The sequence below is a fragment of the Nicotiana sylvestris genome, chromosome 6 (assembly GCF_000393655.2).
Source record: "Nicotiana sylvestris chromosome 6, ASM39365v2, whole genome shotgun sequence".
Lineage (NCBI taxonomy): Eukaryota > Viridiplantae > Streptophyta > Magnoliopsida > Solanales > Solanaceae > Nicotiana > Nicotiana sylvestris.
The window spans coordinates 136,150,146-136,169,350 of NC_091062.1; the positions used below are offsets into that span (position 1 = coordinate 136,150,146).

The 19,205-nt window shown below is 37.2% G+C and overlaps 2 protein-coding genes across 2 annotated transcripts; both read right to left on the bottom strand.

The window, feature by feature from the left end:
- Window positions 1-493: 493 nt before the first annotated feature.
- LOC138871340 (uncharacterized) lies at window positions 494-1,015 on the bottom strand. Its single transcript, XM_070149212.1, has one exon. The coding sequence runs from the start codon at window positions 1,013-1,015 to the stop codon at window positions 494-496; it is 522 nt and encodes a 173-aa protein (XP_070005313.1).
- Window positions 1,016-11,824: 10,809 nt separating this feature from the next.
- Window positions 11,825-17,512, bottom strand: LOC138871341 (uncharacterized). The gene is made up of 4 exons (XM_070149214.1): window positions 17,210-17,512; window positions 17,001-17,079; window positions 16,756-16,844; window positions 11,825-11,965 (listed from the first exon to the last, which is right to left on the bottom strand). Exons 1-4 carry the CDS (start codon window positions 17,510-17,512, stop codon window positions 11,825-11,827), a joined length of 612 nt encoding a protein of 203 aa, XP_070005315.1.
- Between the last annotated feature and the right edge of the window lie 1,693 nt (window positions 17,513-19,205).

The following is a 19,205-nucleotide window of genomic DNA, read 5'->3' on the forward strand; positions in this document are numbered from 1 at the left end:
GGTGTAACCCCATAACCACTGGAAAAGGCTCTAAGTCACCTCCCACGGTCCTAACCCGAGTCATAGCTCCATCATACATATCCTTTATCGCCCTAATTTAAGCCACTGACACACCTTTCACCTCCAAACACCTCCAAAGGATGTCCTTAAGGACCTTGTCATATGCCTTCTCTAGGTCAATAAACACCATACGCAAATCCCTCTTCCTATCCCTGTATAGTTCCACCAACCTCCTGATAAGGTGGATAGCTTCCGTAGTAGAACGACCTGCCATGAACCCGAACTGGTTTTATGATATAGACATCGCCCTCCTTATCCTCTCTTCCACCACCCTCTCCCAAGCTTTCATGGTATGACTTAGTAACTTGATACCCCTATAGTTGTTACAATTCTGGATATCCCATTTGTTCTTGTACGCCGGAACCATTGTACTCCAACGCCACTCATCAGGCATCCTCTTTGTCCTGAAGATAACATTAAATAACCTAGTCAGTCACTTCAGGCCTGCTTTATCCGCATATCTCCAAAACTCTACTGGAATCTCGTCTGGTCCAGTCGCTTTGCCCCGACTCATCTTACTCATCACATCCATGACCTCCTCAATCTTAATACGCCTACAATACATAAAGTCTCGATGACTCTCGGAGTGACCCAATTGCCCTAACACGATGTTTTCATCCCTCTCTTCATTCAGAAGTTTATGAAAGTATGACTGCCATCTTTGCCTAATCTGGCCCTCTTCCATCATTACTCGACCGTCCTCGTCTTTGATGCACCTCACTTGATCTAGGTCGCGAGCCTTCTTCTCTCTCGCTTTGGCTAACCGAAATAATTTCTTGTCTCCACTTTTATCCCCAAATTCCTCATAAAGCCGACCAAAAGCAGTAGTCTTAGTTTCTGTGACCGCTAATTTTGCCTCCTTCCTAGCCTCCTTATATGTTTCTCTGTTCGCTCTTATGTGATCCTTGTCGGTGCTCTCTACTAACTTAATGTAAGTCGCTTTCTTGGCTTCCATTTTACTTTGCACCACGTCATTCCACCAACAGTCGCCTCGGTGTCCGCCAGAGTAACCTTTCGAAACTCCCAACATCTCTCTTGTTGTCTCCCTTAGTAGTCTGTCGTCGTCCACATAACTCTAGCATCCCCACCACTCTTCCAGGCACCCATATTCGTTAGTCGCCCCTCCAACTCCTGTGCATTATCCTTAGATAAAGCTCCCCACCTGTTCCTCGACTGACCCCGTATCAATTTAAATAGCTTATATTAATGAACAAGAACAATCAATACTAATTAAACAAATAGTTCACTAACAAAAAATAGCGACCCTAATTATGAACACACCTTTTGATAAGCAAGATGTCATTCTATGGAATAGACCAACAGACTTCTAAAGTACATTAAAAAATAACTTCAGGAGCTTCATTGAAAACTCTTTATATTTAGGCATGATATGTCATTGCTTCACCTTACCGAGGACATGACTCACGATATGAAGGTGTAGTCGAGGATTAAAGTGATAGGTTGACAGAAAGTTGTGAGTTTTTCTTAGATTTACCAGTAGTACTAGTACTATTCTTGTATTCTCTTATTCCTGGTTCTTTATTACTCCATATGGTCCACAATAAGTGACCAATTTGTTTTTTTATTTTGGTCCAAAATAAGTGTCCATTTATATAATCAAGACAAAATTTAATTTATTTTTTCAAAATCACCCTTATGTATGTATCCCTAAAAAGTCTTTTACTTCTCACATTAAATTATGATGTAACATTTAATTAAGGGTAGTTTAGTCACACTAACTATTTTTGTCTAGATTTTAGTATTTTCTTAATGGGTATGCCAAAAGCAAATTGGTCACTTATTGGACAGGAGGGAGTACTTGTTATGTCATTCACTTCTATTACCATATTACATTACTGCTGCTATTGCTTGTTGCTTTATTTTTATTGTTCTTTATACCGAGGGTTTATCGGAAACAACCTTTCTGCCTTTATAGGGTAGGGGTAAGGTTGTGTACACACTAACCTCCCCAAAACCCACGTATGGAATTAAGTTGGGTTTGTTGTTTTTGTTTTTGTTGTTGTTAATCTAGTGAGCTAATCCTTTAAAGATAAAACTTAACCCACTAAATTAACGGATAACAAAATTTAAAGAGTAACATAAAAAAGAAAAAATGGCATGTTATAACAACCTATTAAGAAAATTGGCATAAAAAAGCCCTAGTTTTAGATATTGGCACCCTATAGCCCTACTTTAGATTTTTATTTGTTTTAATTGGTATAGCATAGCCAACTTTATCGTTATTCAAAATTAGAAATAACTTCAACAATTTCCCCTCTCTCCTCCCCTTTCTCCTTCTTTTACGCTTTTCTTCTGTATCTTCCCCAAATTTCAAAATTTTCAAATCCCCCAAATCTCTCCATTTTTATTTGCTTAATACTCTCTTTTGTGTCTTCTTAATGTTTTTCTTTACTATTTTTTTTTAAATCAAGTCCCTTTTGTAGAAATTGGAAGATAATATTCACATTCTTGCCAAGTTGACAGATGGATAAAAATTTAACTGGTAAGAAATCAAAATCTAAAGCAAATGTGGTCAAATCTTCATCTCTTCATGTTGCTTATGACTCTGATTTTGAAGAAACAGTGTTAAAGGGGTGCAAATCACCACATGCAATAGTCGTTCGAAAGGACAATCAAAGGGAAAAACGGGTTGAAGCATCGCATACAAAAGACAAAGGGAAAAAAAAATCAAAAATGTATCTGCTATGCAACAAAATATTGCTATTAAACCCAAAAAGAGAAAGCGCGTTAGCACGAAGGAAGTTCAATGTGATAAACTTCATGTGAAGGTATTTTTAATCTCAATTGATTTAATGTATTTTATCCGATTTATAGTTTACATTAGCTATAAGCATTCATTATTTGTACTTGATGCTATGTAAAAGTGGTAATGGCTTTGAGCTAAATATTTGTCGTCTCCAACTCACTGCTTCTATGCTAAATATATGTGGTAAAAGAATGCTACTCATTCTTCGACTATGCTGTTATGTCAGCGTCACAGGGAGAAATCTGGGAGGAGCTAGTGTTGTAACATAGTAGTTATAGAGCATTGTTAAAAATAGCTTCTATTTGGGAACCGAGACAATAGACTGGTGTGGTAACACGAAATAAACAAGTAAATAAATAATTATTTGTCAAAAAAAAAGTAGTCTGATTACTAACAAATAAATTCTAACTCAGTGCAGACACAGATTTGTGATTTCAATCTTTAGGATCCCGTACTTTATCTGATTTGAACCTTTTTTATTTAGTATTAGTATATTTTCTTTTATATTTAATTCTTTTAACATGCATCAGCTGTGAGATTGATGAAAATATGTAAAATTATTCTTCTGAAGATGTGTAGTTGAGGAAAATTTAATGATATTCACTGTTTGCATATATGGCTTAGTATAATTAATATTTTTTTTAATGTAAAAATGGGATTTCTATGTCACATTGGATACAAAATTATCCTGTTCTCATTGCAGCTCACATACCAATGTTGGGGTTGTTGATGAGTTAAAGTTGAAATTGACGGATGAGCAGATTCAAATGTTTAGGAAAACTTGTTTTGGCTATTTCCTCGATTTGCCTCCTGTTGTTGTACAGAATCAAGTTATACGGTTCTTAATGTCAAGGGAGTTAGTTCAAGATAGTGAGGATGAGTTTTACGTCAAGATCAATCATAGTACCCTGTGTTTTGGGATTAGAGAATTTGTAATTATATCTGGTCTAAGGTGTGTTGGTGAAGTCAATGATGAGGAAACTTATAGTGGATCAAATAGGCTCAAGGAAGCCTACTTTCCCGATCGTGATAGAGTATCAAAGGATGACCTTATAAATTGTTTTATGGAAAAAAGATGGCAGTCAGATAATGATGCTCTAAAGATTTCGTTATTGTACTTCATATACACCTTCTTATTTTTCACAATTAGTAAAAGATCCTTTGTAAGTAATCGAGATTTTTTTTTTTGATGGAGAGTGGGGAATTCGAGCAGTTTCCATGGGGAAAAATTGTATTTGAAACTTTGATTGAATCTGTAAGAAATAAATTTAGATTTTTAAAGAAGTTTTGTAGGTTTGGGGGTTAACCACTTGCATTGCAAATTTGGATTTATGAGTGTTGTTTTGAAGTAGACCCTAATATTGCCACCCGTGTTGCAAGCCGAGTGCCACGGATACTAAATTGGAATGTTATAGAAGGCCTAGCTTTGAGAAATTATGCAACGACATGTTGAGAGAATCAAGGAACAAGGTAACATTGTTAAATTCTTAAGTACTTTAAAGTTTTCTGTTATGTTAAAGTAATTGTTATATTTTTATAGTTCCACTAAAACAGAATGTTTCACATTTCTATGCATAATAATATTCTACTTATGATGCTTGATATACATGTACTTAGCATCATAAATTGTTGTCTTTTTGTTTATTGTAGTTGATGTTTACAAATATTTCGGCAACCGTGGATGAGTTAGGTGCATTATATTTGCCCATAAATGTTGAATATGCTGCACAAAAAGGTATTGTTTTTGAGGATGTTTGTCAATTTAGTGTCAATGAATCTGGTTACATAATGCCGCCTTTGAAAAGGAGCAACAAGCAGCAGCAACGAAATATAAATAGTAATGCCTCAAATGATCAAAGCTTTTTGGAGGAAAAATATAGTATAAGTGACTTTGAAAAGGTATGTTTGTTTTCAAATTACATTTGTTGAAATACAGTGAATATTTTAGCAATAAATTTTTTTACTTTTGAACTCTGTTAAGCTGAGAAGGGAATATGAGTCTTTCAAAAAGTTTGTCATGGAGTCATTCGAGAAAGTGTTTAATGGTAATATACCCGCACATGATTACGATCAAACGTCCGATGAGAATGTTGAGAATGATTTTGAAAATGTAAAGAATTCTTTATATTTATTAGTTGTGAATCTTCATTCTTTTTTTTCTTATAAAAAGACCTTTTTATTATTTTGTGCTATTTGTGTTCAGCTTAGCAAAGATTTTTGTTTATTCAAGGAGTATGTGATGGATTCTTTTGCTAAATTATTTGATGAAAACAACAATCTTCATAACAGATTCTCTGAGAAGAGTGATGCAAAGGTATTCTAATCTAGAAAAGAACAATTTTATTTCAAAATTTAAAATTTCAACCATTTATATTGTTACGTATATAATTAATGAAATCATTATATTCACTAAATGTGTAACATAGTGATGGAATGGTTGACGGGCCAGATAATGCAGACATCGGTTCTCCTAATAACAATCATGACCATGGTACTAATAATGTTATTCATGTGCATGCGACTACCCAAATGTATATAATAAGCCAAGTCAGCCAGGGAGATACCAATGTTCTTCATGGTATATTTGGAGTCATGTTTTATTTTCTTAATTATTATACATGTTTATACAATCAACAAGTAAACTTATTTTAATATCTTTTATGAATTTTTTAACTAGACCGGTTGGAAAGTGTGGCTGAATGTCAGAAAGATTTTCCTATGTTTGATGGTGGTGATTATCCGATTCCAAGCGAGTCTCAGATTGCTATAGTTGAACAAACTGCTATTCAAAAAGCCGTTGAGGTGGCAAATGACCCAATGCCAAAACAATCCACAAGAGTAAGACGTATTGGAAAATATGAGAAGTCTCCATATATGCCACTTGATTAAGAAGATTGCAGTTCTGCGGCACTAGTGCGTAAGTAATATTTTAACCTTAAGCATCCTTTTACCGTTGGCATCGGGGTTGAACCTGATCTTGCTTTGCGTTGGGCTTTTGAGCAATTTGTTGATGCGGGGACGTATAAGAAACCCAAGTAAGCTAATTTTTAATATCTAGCATAAATTATATTATTTTATTAATTTAATTTTTCTTTGATATTTAAGTTTTATATTTTATTTTTTAAGAGTGGGTGCGATCTACAAAAAGGGAAAGGATTTGATTGAGCCTTATGTCTCTGGAGATCATCATATTGTCAAGAAAGAATGGTTCCACACTTTGAATTACAGTGGTCGATCTTTGGACGACACGGTATGATTTTTGTACTCCTTTTACATTATATTATATCATTGTATATATATATATATATATATATATATGAATTTAAAACCCAATATATGTTTGTATACATATTCATTTTAATCCAATATGTATAACGCCATGTATATCATAAACTCGCATGTATATTCAATATGTTTTAGTGATCCCTCACTTAACTGCCTCACTACTGTGGATTATTTGAATGCATACACTTTGGATTAATAATGTAAGGTTAATGCTTCAGGTCAATATCAAGCTTACCAAGTTCATTTTTTTATTATTGATTTGAAGGAGTTGAGAGCTCACATGAACTAAATTGATAACATATATCCTTAAAATAGGTATTGCACATTATGATAGGCTGAATTTGTGTATAATTGAAGATTGTTTGGTGCCTTCTTATGCCAAATTAATCTCTCCATGGTCATTCTTTCGTGCAGTTGTATGTGCTTTGTCTAGTGAGAAATTTGATATTTTTTATCTCCTTGTGTACTATACTTACGATATCATGTTTTCGGAGGGAAATTTTAGAATCTTGATTTCTAATAGTTATGGATGCCCATTATTTGATGTTTTACTGTGTGCTGAATTCCTAATTGTAGTTTCTGCAATCTGAATTCCTAATTATAGTTTCTGCAATCTAAAACCTATTTTTCCTAGTATTTTTTTTAGAAAACTCTATGTATATATTTAACTATATATATATATATATATATATATATATATATATATATATATATATATATATATATATATATATACAATTAATTGTCGTACTGTCATTTATAACCATTTATAAACAATGAAAGTAACTGTATAACTGCCTAGTGTAATTGTATATTAAAACACTCAACTATACGGTTATGCTACATATCTACATGTATATCAAATCCAAAAATTATTAACTTCATTTATATCTTTAATTGTGAAGAAAAAGTTACCACTTATATAGGCATCTACCATAAGACAATGTATGTTGTCCTGTGTGTTGTACTGCTTGAACATTTGATCGATCCGGCATTATTTGTTGTTCAAGTGTTTAACTGTTTCATTGCATGATTCTTTTGGTGAAAAGATGCAACTAAAGTCCATTTAGTGCATATGCCTATTATGCCTAGTATGAACCACTTAAACCTCAGCAATATAAATGGAGATTATGGGCATTGTCTAATTTGTCTAACATGACATGTCATGCTATTGCTAATTAAAGAAATTACTTTGACTATGGTAAAGAATGGCCTTCTATATATCTAGATTATATTGGTTTTTGGGTATTAATGAAAAGTCTGTGTCTTATTATGAATACCATAGCAATAATGTTAAAAACTTGAAAGGAATTTCTTGATTCTGGATAGTCTTTTACTTTTTGTCCTCAAAATATATTTTCTATGTTCTTACATGTATACTTGTTAAAAGTATATCCTGATATGTATATCTAATAGTAAAACACATAACTAAATATTTATATTAATTTATTTCATGTATATCAAGACATCAATTGTATATCATACAATGTTTAACTTGAAACACATCAGTTTTTGCTTAAATACTTAGTTTTTTTTATATTAAATCTTTAAGTGTTATATTTATTGACTGAAATCCGTTTTTATTTTGGCAGCATATTGATGTCATCTTCTACTATCTAAGGAAAAAAATAAAGCATGATGTTAACATTCCAAAGTCCTTCACCATGACAAATTTTCCATTTTGTGTTAAGGTAAAATCATTGTATGATCAGTTTCTGTCGAGCAATAGGGACTATGGTGTCATCCCTAAGGATCATGAAATAGCTGATTATATGTGAGGCTCATACATGCCGTGCAATGTTCCGTGGCACACTGTCGATCATGTATTAATTCTTATATGCTTAAAAGACGAATGACATTGGATTTTAGGTGTGTTGACTTTTAAGGGCAGGTGCCATACACGTGTATGATTCCATCAGAGGAGCGCAACATGATGCTAAAATTCGTGACGTCGTTCAACCATATGCAGTGTTGATTGCTCGTTTCTTGGCTAGTACAGATTTTTACAGGAAGAGACATGATATTGATTTGACCAATGTACCATACAGCGACAGACCACTTGCTGATCCATTAGCTATTCACTTGGTTGATGATCTGCCACAACAAGAACACGCGTATGTTAAGTTTTCGTATATTTATTTCTTTAGATAATAATATTTTATTAAAGGGTGTTGATTCCTTCTAACTTATCTTCACTTTGTTTTAGTGATTGTGGTGTATATGTGGTATTTTTTTCGAGTATTTTATCCATCAAAAATCAATTCCAGCTGTCTTGGATGCAGAGCAACATCGCAAACGACTTGGTACATTGTTGTGGGATTATGGTAGATCCAAACAAGAGAATGAAGATGAAATGAGCCAGAGTTTTCTAAAAGAAGTTTCAGAATAAATGCTCTTGTAACATTGAAGAATAATTAGTCTTACTCTTTAGTTTAGTTATCTATTATTTTGGGATATGTAAATACATTTGTGCTTTATTAGTGGCTTATTATGTATCACGACCCGTATTTTCCACCCTCGGGAGTCGTGATGGCGTCTACTAATGCTAGACAAGCCAACCCTTAACTATCTAATTCCTTACCAAATTACTTCCTTTTAACAATTACGAGCAATAACATAAAAACAACATAACGTTAAATAACTAAGCGGAAGATAACCATGAAATGTCTGAAGGCTATGTCTATTACAACTTTTAAAACCTCAAATACCCCAAAACCTGGTGTCACAGTATCACAGACTGTCTAAGAGTTTCTACATACAAGGTCTAAAGAAATGCAATACACTGTTTCTGAACAAAGGAAATGAAACAGGAAATAGAGATAGAGGGAGACGCCAGGGCCTGCGGACGCCTACAGCTCTACTTTGGGTCTCCGAGTGAACTGAAGGAAGCCCTCCAACTATTGTCCGAAAGCTACTCCAGGATCTGCACACAGTGCAGAGTGTAGTATCAGCACAACCGACTCCATGTGCTGGTAAGTGCCTGGCCTAACCCCAGCGAGGTAGTGACGAGGCTAGGACCAGACTCCAGATAAACTTGTGAAGTTCTACAATATATGGCGGAAAAGTAAACAGATAATAAGCAATTAAAGCCGAGGAAGGGGAACATGCCTCGGGGATAGTTGATAAAGCAAAATAGCAAGAAATAAATAAGGAAGCTGACTATCCTTCAGAGTTTGAATAACCACTTTGAGATGTTGCTCGTGCTCCTCCTGGCTGCGGGAATATATCAAAATATCATCAATGAAGATTATCACGAATGAGTCCAAATAAGGCCTGAACACTCGGTTCATCAAATCCATAAAAGCTGTTGGGGCATTTGTCAACCCAAATGACATGACCAAGAACTCATAATGCTCGTACCGAGTGCGGAAAGCTATCTTTGGGACATCAGATGCTCTAATCCTCAACTGATGGTAGCCAGATCTCAAGTCAATCTTTGAAAATACCTTGGCACCTTGAAGCTGATCGAACAAATCGTCAATCCTCGGTAGTGGATACTTATTCTTGATGGTGACCTTGTTCAACTGTCGGTAATCAATGCACATTCTCATCGAACCATCCTTTTTCTTAACAAACAAAACTGGCACACCCCAAGGCGAAATGCTGGGTCTAATGAAACCCTTCTAAAGCAAGTCCTGCAACTGCTCCTTCAACTCTAGCGGGGCCATGCGATATGGCAGAATAGAAATGGGCTGAGTGCCCGGAGCCAAATCAATGCAAAAGTCAATATCCCTGTCGGGCAGCGTACCCGGCAGGTCTGAAGGGAATACCTCAGGAAACTCACGAACCACGAGCACAGAATCAATAGAAGGAACCTCAGTACTGGATTCACGAACGTAAGCCAAATAGGCCAAACACCCCTTCTCGACCATACGCCGAGCCTTCACATAAGAGATAACGCTACGGGTAGAATGACCAGGAGTTCCTCTCCACTCTAAACGAGGCATACCCGGCAAAGCTAAGGTCACAATCTTGGCATGACAGTCCAAGATAGCATGGTAAGGTGATAACTAGTCCATCCCCAATATAACATCAAAGTCGACCATATCTAGAAGCAACAAATCCACACGAGTCTCAAGACCCCCAATCACAACTACACAAGAGCGATGGACTCGATCTACCATAATAGAATCACCCACCGGTATAGACACATAAACAAGAATACTCAACGAATCACTAGGCATGACCAGATACGGTGCAAAATAAGATGACACATACGAGTATGTAGACCCTGGATCAAATAACACTGAAGCATCTCTATCACAAACCAGAACCATACCTGTGATCACTGCATGTGAAGACTCAGCCTCGGACCTGGCTGGAAGGGCATAACATCGGGGTTGGGCCTCACCACCCTGAACTACCTCTCTAGGACGACCTGCTGCTGGCTGGCCTCCACCTCTGGCGGCCTAAGCTCCACCTCTAGGACCTCTACCTCCACCTCTAGCACCTCTACCCCTACCTCTAGCTGGCTGGGCGGTCTGTGGAACATCTGGTGCCTGAACCATAGCACGAGAACCCTGATGCGGAGAACTGCTCGAAGCTCGAGGGCAATACCTAGCAATGTGCCTCGGGTCTCCACAAGTAAAACAAGCTCTCGACTGCTGGGGCTGACGACCCTGAAAACTCTGAAGCGGTGGTGCACTGATAGGTGCTGGTGGTGCACTGAAGGACTGCTGGTCAAAATACTGCATCGGAGGACCACGACTACCGGAAGCACCGTGAGAAACCTGAAGAGCTGACTGAAAGGGCCTAGGAGAATGGCCTCTACCATATGAATCTCTACCTCCAGACGGGGTACCACTAAATCTGCCTGAATGATGGGGCCTCTTATCCGACCCATGACCACCTCCATATGACAAAATCATCTCAACTCTGCGGCCACATTGGCCGCCTCTTGAAAAGTGATCTCACTCCCGACCTCCTTGGCCATCTAAAAACGAATCGGCTAAATAAGACCGTCGATAAACCTCCTCACCCTCTCTCTCTTGGTAGGAAGAATGACAAGAGCATGACGAGCTAAGTCGATGAACCTGGTCTCATACTGGGTGACTGTCATGGAACCTTGCTGGAGGCGCTCAAACTGCCTCTGATAGGCCTCTCTCTGAGCCACGGGGAGGAACTTCTCCAGAAACAACACTGTAAACTGCTCCCAAGTCAAAAATGGCGACCCGACTGGCCTAGCTAAGAAATAATCCCTCCACCAAGTCTTGGCGGATTCAGACAAGCGGAATGTAACAAAATCGACCCTATTGGTCTCAACAATGCCAATGTTTCTGAGAATCTCATGATAGCTATATAGGAAATCTTGGGGATCCTCAGAAGAAGCACAGCTGAAAGTAGTAGTGAAGAGCTTGGTGAACCTATCCAGCCTCCACAAAGCATCGGCGGACATAGCCGCTCCATTGCCGGTCTGATCTATGGCACCCGGCTGAACTGCTCCAACTGGCTGAATCGCTGGAGTTTGAATCTAGGGAGCTACCTGCTCCGGAGTGCCTGTAGTAGGAGTCTGAGCCCCTCCTCCAGCCTGAGAAGTGGTTGGTGCTACAGGAAGCAAACCCGCTTGGGTGACACTCTCCATGAGGCCCACCAATCGGACCAGAGCATCCTGAAGAACTGGGGTAGCAATAAACCCCTCTGGGACCTGAGCTGGGCCCACCGAAACTGCTGTGGCCGGAACCTCCTCCTCAAAATCAACCTAAGGCTCCGCCACTAGTGCTGCTGCTCGGGGCTAAACTCTGCCCCTACCTCAGCCTCTAACATGGCCTCGACCTCGCCCTTTGCCACTAGTGGAAGCTGCTGCTGGGGCTCGAGCTGCTGAGCGGTAGATGAGGAAGCGTGTGTTCTCGCCATCTGCAAAAGAACGGAGTAGAAATTTAATCAGTATTGGGAATAAAAATGCACGACAAGAAAGAACAAATGTGAAGTTTTCCTAACTTTGTAGCCTCTGGTGGATAAATACAGACGTCTCCGTACCGATCCCTCATACTCTACTAAGTTTGTCTGTAAACTGTGAGACCCATGTAACCTAGTGCTTTGATACCAACTTGTCACGACCTGGATTTCCCACCCTCGGGAGTCGTGATGGCGCCTACTAATGAGAGATAGGCAAGGCAACCCTTAACTATCTAATTCCTTCCCAAATTACTTCCTTTTAACAACTACGAGCAATAACATAAAAACAGCAGAACTTTAAATAATTAAGCGGAAGATAACCATGAAATGTCTGAAGGCCGTTTCATGGTTTTAAAACCCCAAATACCCCAAAACCTGGTGTCACAGTATCACAAACTGTCTAAGAGTTTCTACATACAAGGTCTGAAGAAATGCAATACACTGTTTCTGAACAAAGGAAATGAAACAGGAAATAGAGATAGAGGGAGACGCCAGGGCCTGCGGATGCCTACAGGTCTACCTTGGGTCTCCGAGTGGACTGAAGGAAGCTCTCCAACTACTGTCCGAAAGCTACTCCGGGATCTGCACACAGTGCAGAGTGTAGTATCAGCACAACCGACCCCAGTGCTGGTAAGTGTCTGGCCTAACCCCGGTGAGGTAGTGACGAGGCTAGGACCAGACTCCAGATAAACCTATGTAGTTCTACAATATATGGCGGAAAAGTAAATAGATAATAGCAATTAAAGCTGGGGAAGGGGAACATGCCTCGGGGATAGCTGATAAAGCAAAATAGCAAGGAATAAATAAATAAGCTGACAATATAACTTCTAACACAAATAAGGAAAAGTAAAGACAACTTTCATTTTCAGTTTCCATCTTGTTGCAGGCGTGCAACCCGATCCCATTTCTCATATCTTGTGGTAGGCGTACCACCCGCTCCCATTTCATAATATCTTGTGGTAGGCGTACCACCCGCTCCCATTTCATAATATCTTATGGTAGGCGTACCACCCGCTCCCAATTCATTATCTAGTGGTAGGTGTACCACCCGCTCCCATTTCATAATATCTTGTGGTAGGCGTACCACCCCCTCCCGTTTCATAATATCTTGTGGTAGGCGTACCACCCGCTCCCATTTCATCATTTCTTGTGGTAGGCGTACCACCCGCTCCGATTTCATCATATCTTATGGTAGGCGTACCACCCGCTCCCATTTCATAATATCTCACAATTTCAAGGAATCTCGACAAGGGAAAAATAATCAATATAATAACTTCCCGGCAAGGGAACACAATAATGTTATAATTTTTCCGGCAAGGGAACAACAATATTGAATTAGTCATCTCGGCAAGGGAGAATCAGCTATAACCAATCTCAACTTAACTTGTACTCAGTTCAATTATTGAAAATGCTCAATCATAGGAGTTCATTAAGTAAAGCACCCAAGTGTCATTTAAGAGCAGAACAACTTTCAATTTAAGACTCACGGTCATGCTTGACACCAACGTATAGATACTCGTCACCATGCCTATACATCGTACTCAACAAGAAGCAAGTAGCAAATATGATTCAACTCTTAATACCTTAAGCTAGGGTTAGACCAAACACTTACCTCGATGCCTTGATCACCACTCAAGTCTCAACTATAGCTTTACCCCTTGATTCCACCACCAATCCGCTCGAATCTAGTCATAAGTTACTTAATTACATCAATAAGTGCTAAATAAATCAACCCCAACGCATGAAAATGAGTTTTCCAAAGTTTTACCCAAAAGTCAAAAATACCCCCGGGCCCACGTGGTCGAAACCCGAGGTTCGGATCAAAACCCGATTACCCATTCTCCCATGAATCCAAATATATAATTTATTTTGAAATCGGACCTCAAATTGAGGTCCAAATACCCAATTTTAGAAAAACCCTAGGTTCTACCCAAAACACCCAATTTTCCCCATGAAAATCTTTGATTTGAAGTTGAAATCATGTTAAAAGATGTTAAGGAGTGAAGAAAATGAGTTAGAAATCATTTACCAAAGTTTTTGGAGAAGAAAGATTGTTTGAAAAATCGCCTCTTATGTTTTTAGGGTTTTGAAAAGTGAAAAATAACTGAAATTCCCGTTTATTTATACCCCTCTCAGACTCCCTGTGCGGACCGCATCAAATGGACCAAGGCCGCACAGACCTCCCTGAAGACCTGCAGTTCAGCACCCTGTGCGGACCGCACAAAGGCGATTGCGGCCATACAGCCTCCACTGCGGACCGCACAAAGCCGACCGGGCCACGCTGGCCCCTCCGCGGTCGAACACGATTTCTCGCTGACCGCACTAGAAGATTCAGAGACTGCAACTTCCTGAACCTGCAACATCTGACTTTCTAAGCCTAAGGCATCCCGGAACCCACTCGAAACTCACTCGAACCCTCGAAACTCCAACTCAAGTATTCACACAACCTCAAAAACATCCTACGGACATATTCGTGTAATCAAATTACCAAAATAACATCACGAGCATCGAATTAAACCTCGAGATCAATAAAATTTCTCAAAACTCTTTTAAACATCAAATTTCTCAATTAAGGTCTGGATCACGTGAAACGACGTCCGTTTTTAACCAAATTTCACAGGAATGACTCAAGTCATATATAAGACCTGTACTGGGCGCCGAAACCAAAAATACGGGCCCGATACTTTCTAATCAGTTTTCATTTCAAATTTCCTTAAATAATTTTAAAAAAAAACAATTTCACTTAAAATTTTATTTCTCGGGCTTGGGACCTCGGAATTCGATTCCGGGCCCCTCCGGGACCGTCGAATCACGGATCCGGGTCCATTTACCCAAAAGGTTGACCAAAGTCAAATTAACTCATTTTAAAGTCAAGACTTAACATTTTTCACAGAATTTCATATTTAAGCTTTCCATCTAAGCGCTCGGACTGTGCACGCAAATCAAGGCTACTCTAAATGAGGTTTTCAGGGCCTCGAGGCACAGAATTTAATTAAAAACAGGTGATGGCCCTTTGGGTCGTCATATTATGGCACAATATTTGTAATATATTATTTATATTTTGCAGGTTAAACGTATCTTTTTCCTTTATTTCGTCAAATTAAGAAATTTCTAGTATGTTTATGCAATTTTTTTTACTTTGTTTACTGTTTATTCTTTTTTTAAAAAAAATTTAACATGTGTATGTCTAAATTTTCTTTAGCATGCTCATGTCTTTATAACATGTGAGTCACCACTCAATAGTGTGTAAATTAAGTTAGACAACAAATGAATATCGTGGTCATTATGCAAGATAGCAGACAAATATATGTTTCACAGCATGAGTAGATGCCAAAATTAGAAAATCGAAACAAAGGTTGCAGAGTAAGAATGCATAGATTGAGTATACATAATCATAACTGATGAATTGCTAATCTTCTTTTTATTTCGGCTATTTTGATAACTAACATAAATGAATGTTGCAGTTCCTTCCCCCTAGCTAGTACACATTTACTATCTTTCTTTAATACTTAGTATAATTTAATATTGAATTATTTTGTGTCATGCTATAAATAACATGTATATCGTGAACTAGGTTATGAATATCCATAAACAAACACCACCATTATTGTGTATCTCTACCCACATGTATATCAATACATAATTGTACTACTACATGTATATATCTTGTTCTGTATATCTGTAAACTAACACACTAGCATTGTGTATATCTCTATCCACATGTATATCAATAATTAATTGTACAACTACATGTAAACATTTAAGTGTGCTAACTTGTATATACTGATATTTATATCCGTGAACTAACTACACCAGTGTTGTGTACATCTCCATCCCCATGTATATCAATAATTAATTGTCAAATACATGTATACATTTGTTTTAGCTAACATGTATATCATGTTCTGTATATCGTTCAACTAACAACACCATTGTTCTGTGATATCCCCTGTATATCAATACTTAGTTTTATAAATACATGTATACATTTAATAGAGATAACATGTATATCTTACTATGTATGTGAACTAACTACTCCAGTTTTGTGTATATCTCCATTCCCATGTATATCAATACCTAGTTGTACAAATACATGTTTACATTTAATTGAGCTAACATGTATATCCTGATGTGTATATCCTTGAACTAACAATACCAGTATTTTGTGTAACTCTATCCCTATGTATATCAAAACTTAATTGTTCAAATACATGTATACATTTTATTGTATATTTGTATGTGTAACAAGCACAAGGATGTATATTCAAACTTGTATATCCTTAAGTAATGTTAAATCTTTCCGTGTCAATAAAATTCAGTGTTCAGTATGACAACATAGTAATTCAACTTCATATAAAATGATTAAATTGTTAAAGATCATGTGCCATAATACTGTTTACATGTCTATGCAATAATATACATAATGATATACATGTCCTACACAACTTAATGTATTGACCTTGTCCAACTAATTTATATGATATATTTTGATATACATATGAAAATGCAGCCTCTATTAAATTAAAACTTGCATATACAAGTGCAAAATTTAAATAACTTCTGAACATGAATAATACTTCAATCATTTAATAAACTTGATATATATACAAATTATTTATCTTTAAAATCATTCAGTGGTGATAAGGTATATTTCTACAAGTTCTCCTATTGTGGCCCTCACGTCCATATTGTCCGCATGAAATCTTTGGCCTCTTAGCTTGTGATTCTATAACCTTCTTGTATCTCACCTTCTTCGGTCTTCCAGGCATCTTATTCCAGACTAGTGACAGCACAGCTTGTTCTAATACCTCTACTGGAATTGTCCATGGGCTTTCATCTGGAAGAGGATAAATTAGAATGTCGTATGCTTTCAACATGTATTCATTGATGTAGTACATAGAGCAGTAATCTTCACCCTCTAAATTTTTTGACCTCAAAACCGCCCACACATGCGGACAAGGAATTTGATCGAGCTAGAACCTTTTACAACTACATATCCTTTCCCTAAGGCAAACGATGAACAATCTCCCATTGTCAATAACTGAATGTAAGTTTTTAGTCGATGGTCTCACCTATATTTGGTAGAAAAGCAAGATTAGTCTATACTTTATGTAAAAAATCCAAAAGAGTAACCTTATTGAGTGTTTCTGTAGAAAAACATGAAGTTGAAAATAAGGAATATGTTATATAATATAAACTTACCATCATATGTTGTGATGCATCAAGATTTTCATCCAGTATAGCATTGTATTTAAAGGTAAGCTTTGTAAATGTCGCTTGTGCAGTGTTTTGATTTGTGTAGTTCCACCTGTTGATCAACATTCGAATTTCTTTCAATAATTGTTGTATCGGAAGTTCCCTCGCTTCCTTAGTTGCTGAATTTAATGATTCTGCAATGTTGGAAGTCATTGTCATTGTTCTGTTGACTTTTGCATGCGCTCTACTCCACCTGTGATACCCAATATCAAATAAGTAATCCTTCACTCTTCCATCTATTTGTTCCATCTCTGTCAAACGGTGATTAAACTCTTGAATAGTATATGCTCTTGCAGTAGCAAAAAAATATCTCTCTTAGCTCTTCTTGGCTCCTCTTATATCTGTCTTTTATGTTATTCCATAGATGTCATATACAAACACAATGAGAAACTTGAGGATACACTATTGAAGTTGCCTTAGTCATGCTCTCATTTCTGTCCGATACAATGCACATGTCATCTCTATCACCGAATGCTTCTTTGAACCTTTCAAAGAACCACCCCCATGAGGCATCATTCTCCTTATCAACAATTGCATATGCAAGTGGAAAAATCTTGCCTGTTTACAATATATCAATTATATTCCTTCAACAAAGTGTTTATTATAAATATATTCTATTTAATAAATACCTATGGATGGTTAATTGATATGCACAGATTTAAAATAACTATATAACTATAAATGGCTATACACAAAACTTTTATACATATATATATATACTCTGATATACAATTAGATATTTGGATATACATGAATATGTAAATGAAATATAGTAGAGTATTTCTAGAACAAACCTCCAGCATCTTGCGAGCAAGCTATGAGTAACATTCCTTTGTACGTTGCTTTATAGGAAGCTTCCATCAACCACAACAATAGGTTTGCAAAATTCACATTCCTTTATTGATGCATATAAAGCGACAAAGGCATACATGAAGTGTCCTTCATCTGATTTTCTTAAATTCATAACTGACCCGGGGTTGGAGTGCATCAACATATATAAGTAGCTTGACAGCTTTGCATACGACTCACTTGGGTCTCCTCTTAAAAAATGAAGGGCCTTTTGCTTTGATCTATTTCCCTTCCAGTAGCTTAAGTCAGTACCATAATATTTTTTCATGTCTTTTGTCACACCTCCTTTTTGCGCGCCCGCCCCCGAATGGTTAAGATGCGCGAGGGAGTTTTTTCAATTTATGTGACAATATTCGAAATTGGATTATTTATTTAGTTCAGAATTGCCACTTGGGAAAGGTTTGGCTTTTGGTGTCCCAAGTCACCGGTTTATCTTGAATCCCAAATCGAGGAAAATATTCGACTTTCCAAATGAAGTCTGCGAACCAAAAATTCTAAGTAAGGAATTCTGTTGACCCGAGGGAAGGTGTTAGGCACCCTCGAATCCCGTGGTTCTAGCACGGTCGCTTAAATTGTTATAATGGCTAAATATCTTATTTAAATACATGTTGTGACTTATGTGCTTTTATTGAATTTAAAACCGCTTTTATTATTATCATTTATTTTTATAGAATTGCAACGTCGTGAAAATGCATCTCGAACCACGTCACAATCAATGCACCCGTAGTTGTTAACACATTTCGACTCCGTTGAGATTTGAATTTGGGTCACATAAATGCGCACCCGAATTTAAGAATGTAATTTAATTAATTCGCGCCTAAAGAGCCTAACGCATTATTATCTTTGGGGAAGACAGTGAAATTCACTAAAACGGTCCTTCCCGAATTCTAAGTATTTATTATGATCAATCATTGAGGATCCCGCAATTTGCATTTTTTGTTCGGCGAGGCTCATCTCATTATTTTAGAAGGGATATCCTAAAGCGACTACATTTCTAATATGTTTGTCTCTAAAAAATAGAAGAAAAAGATACATGCTAATTCAATTGTATGCTTTGGCCAAATCCGGATTCTTGTTAATCATCTGATCAATT

Coding starts and splice junctions, on each gene's coding strand:
- LOC138871341 (XM_070149214.1), bottom strand. CDS start 17,512: ATGGAACAAATAGATGGAAGAGTGAAGGATTACTTATTTGATATTGGG. Junction 17,080..17,209: donor ATGCATCACAACATATGATG/GTAAGTTTATAT, acceptor TACCAAATATAG/GTGAGACCATCGACTAAAAA. Junction 11,966..16,755: donor TGCCTGGAAGACCGAAGAAG/GTGAGATACAAG, acceptor GTTCTTTTGCAG/ATGGCGAGAACACACGCTTC.
- LOC138871340 (XM_070149212.1), bottom strand. CDS start 1,015: ATGGAAGCCAAGAAAGCGACTTACATTAAGTTAGTAGAGAGCACCGAC.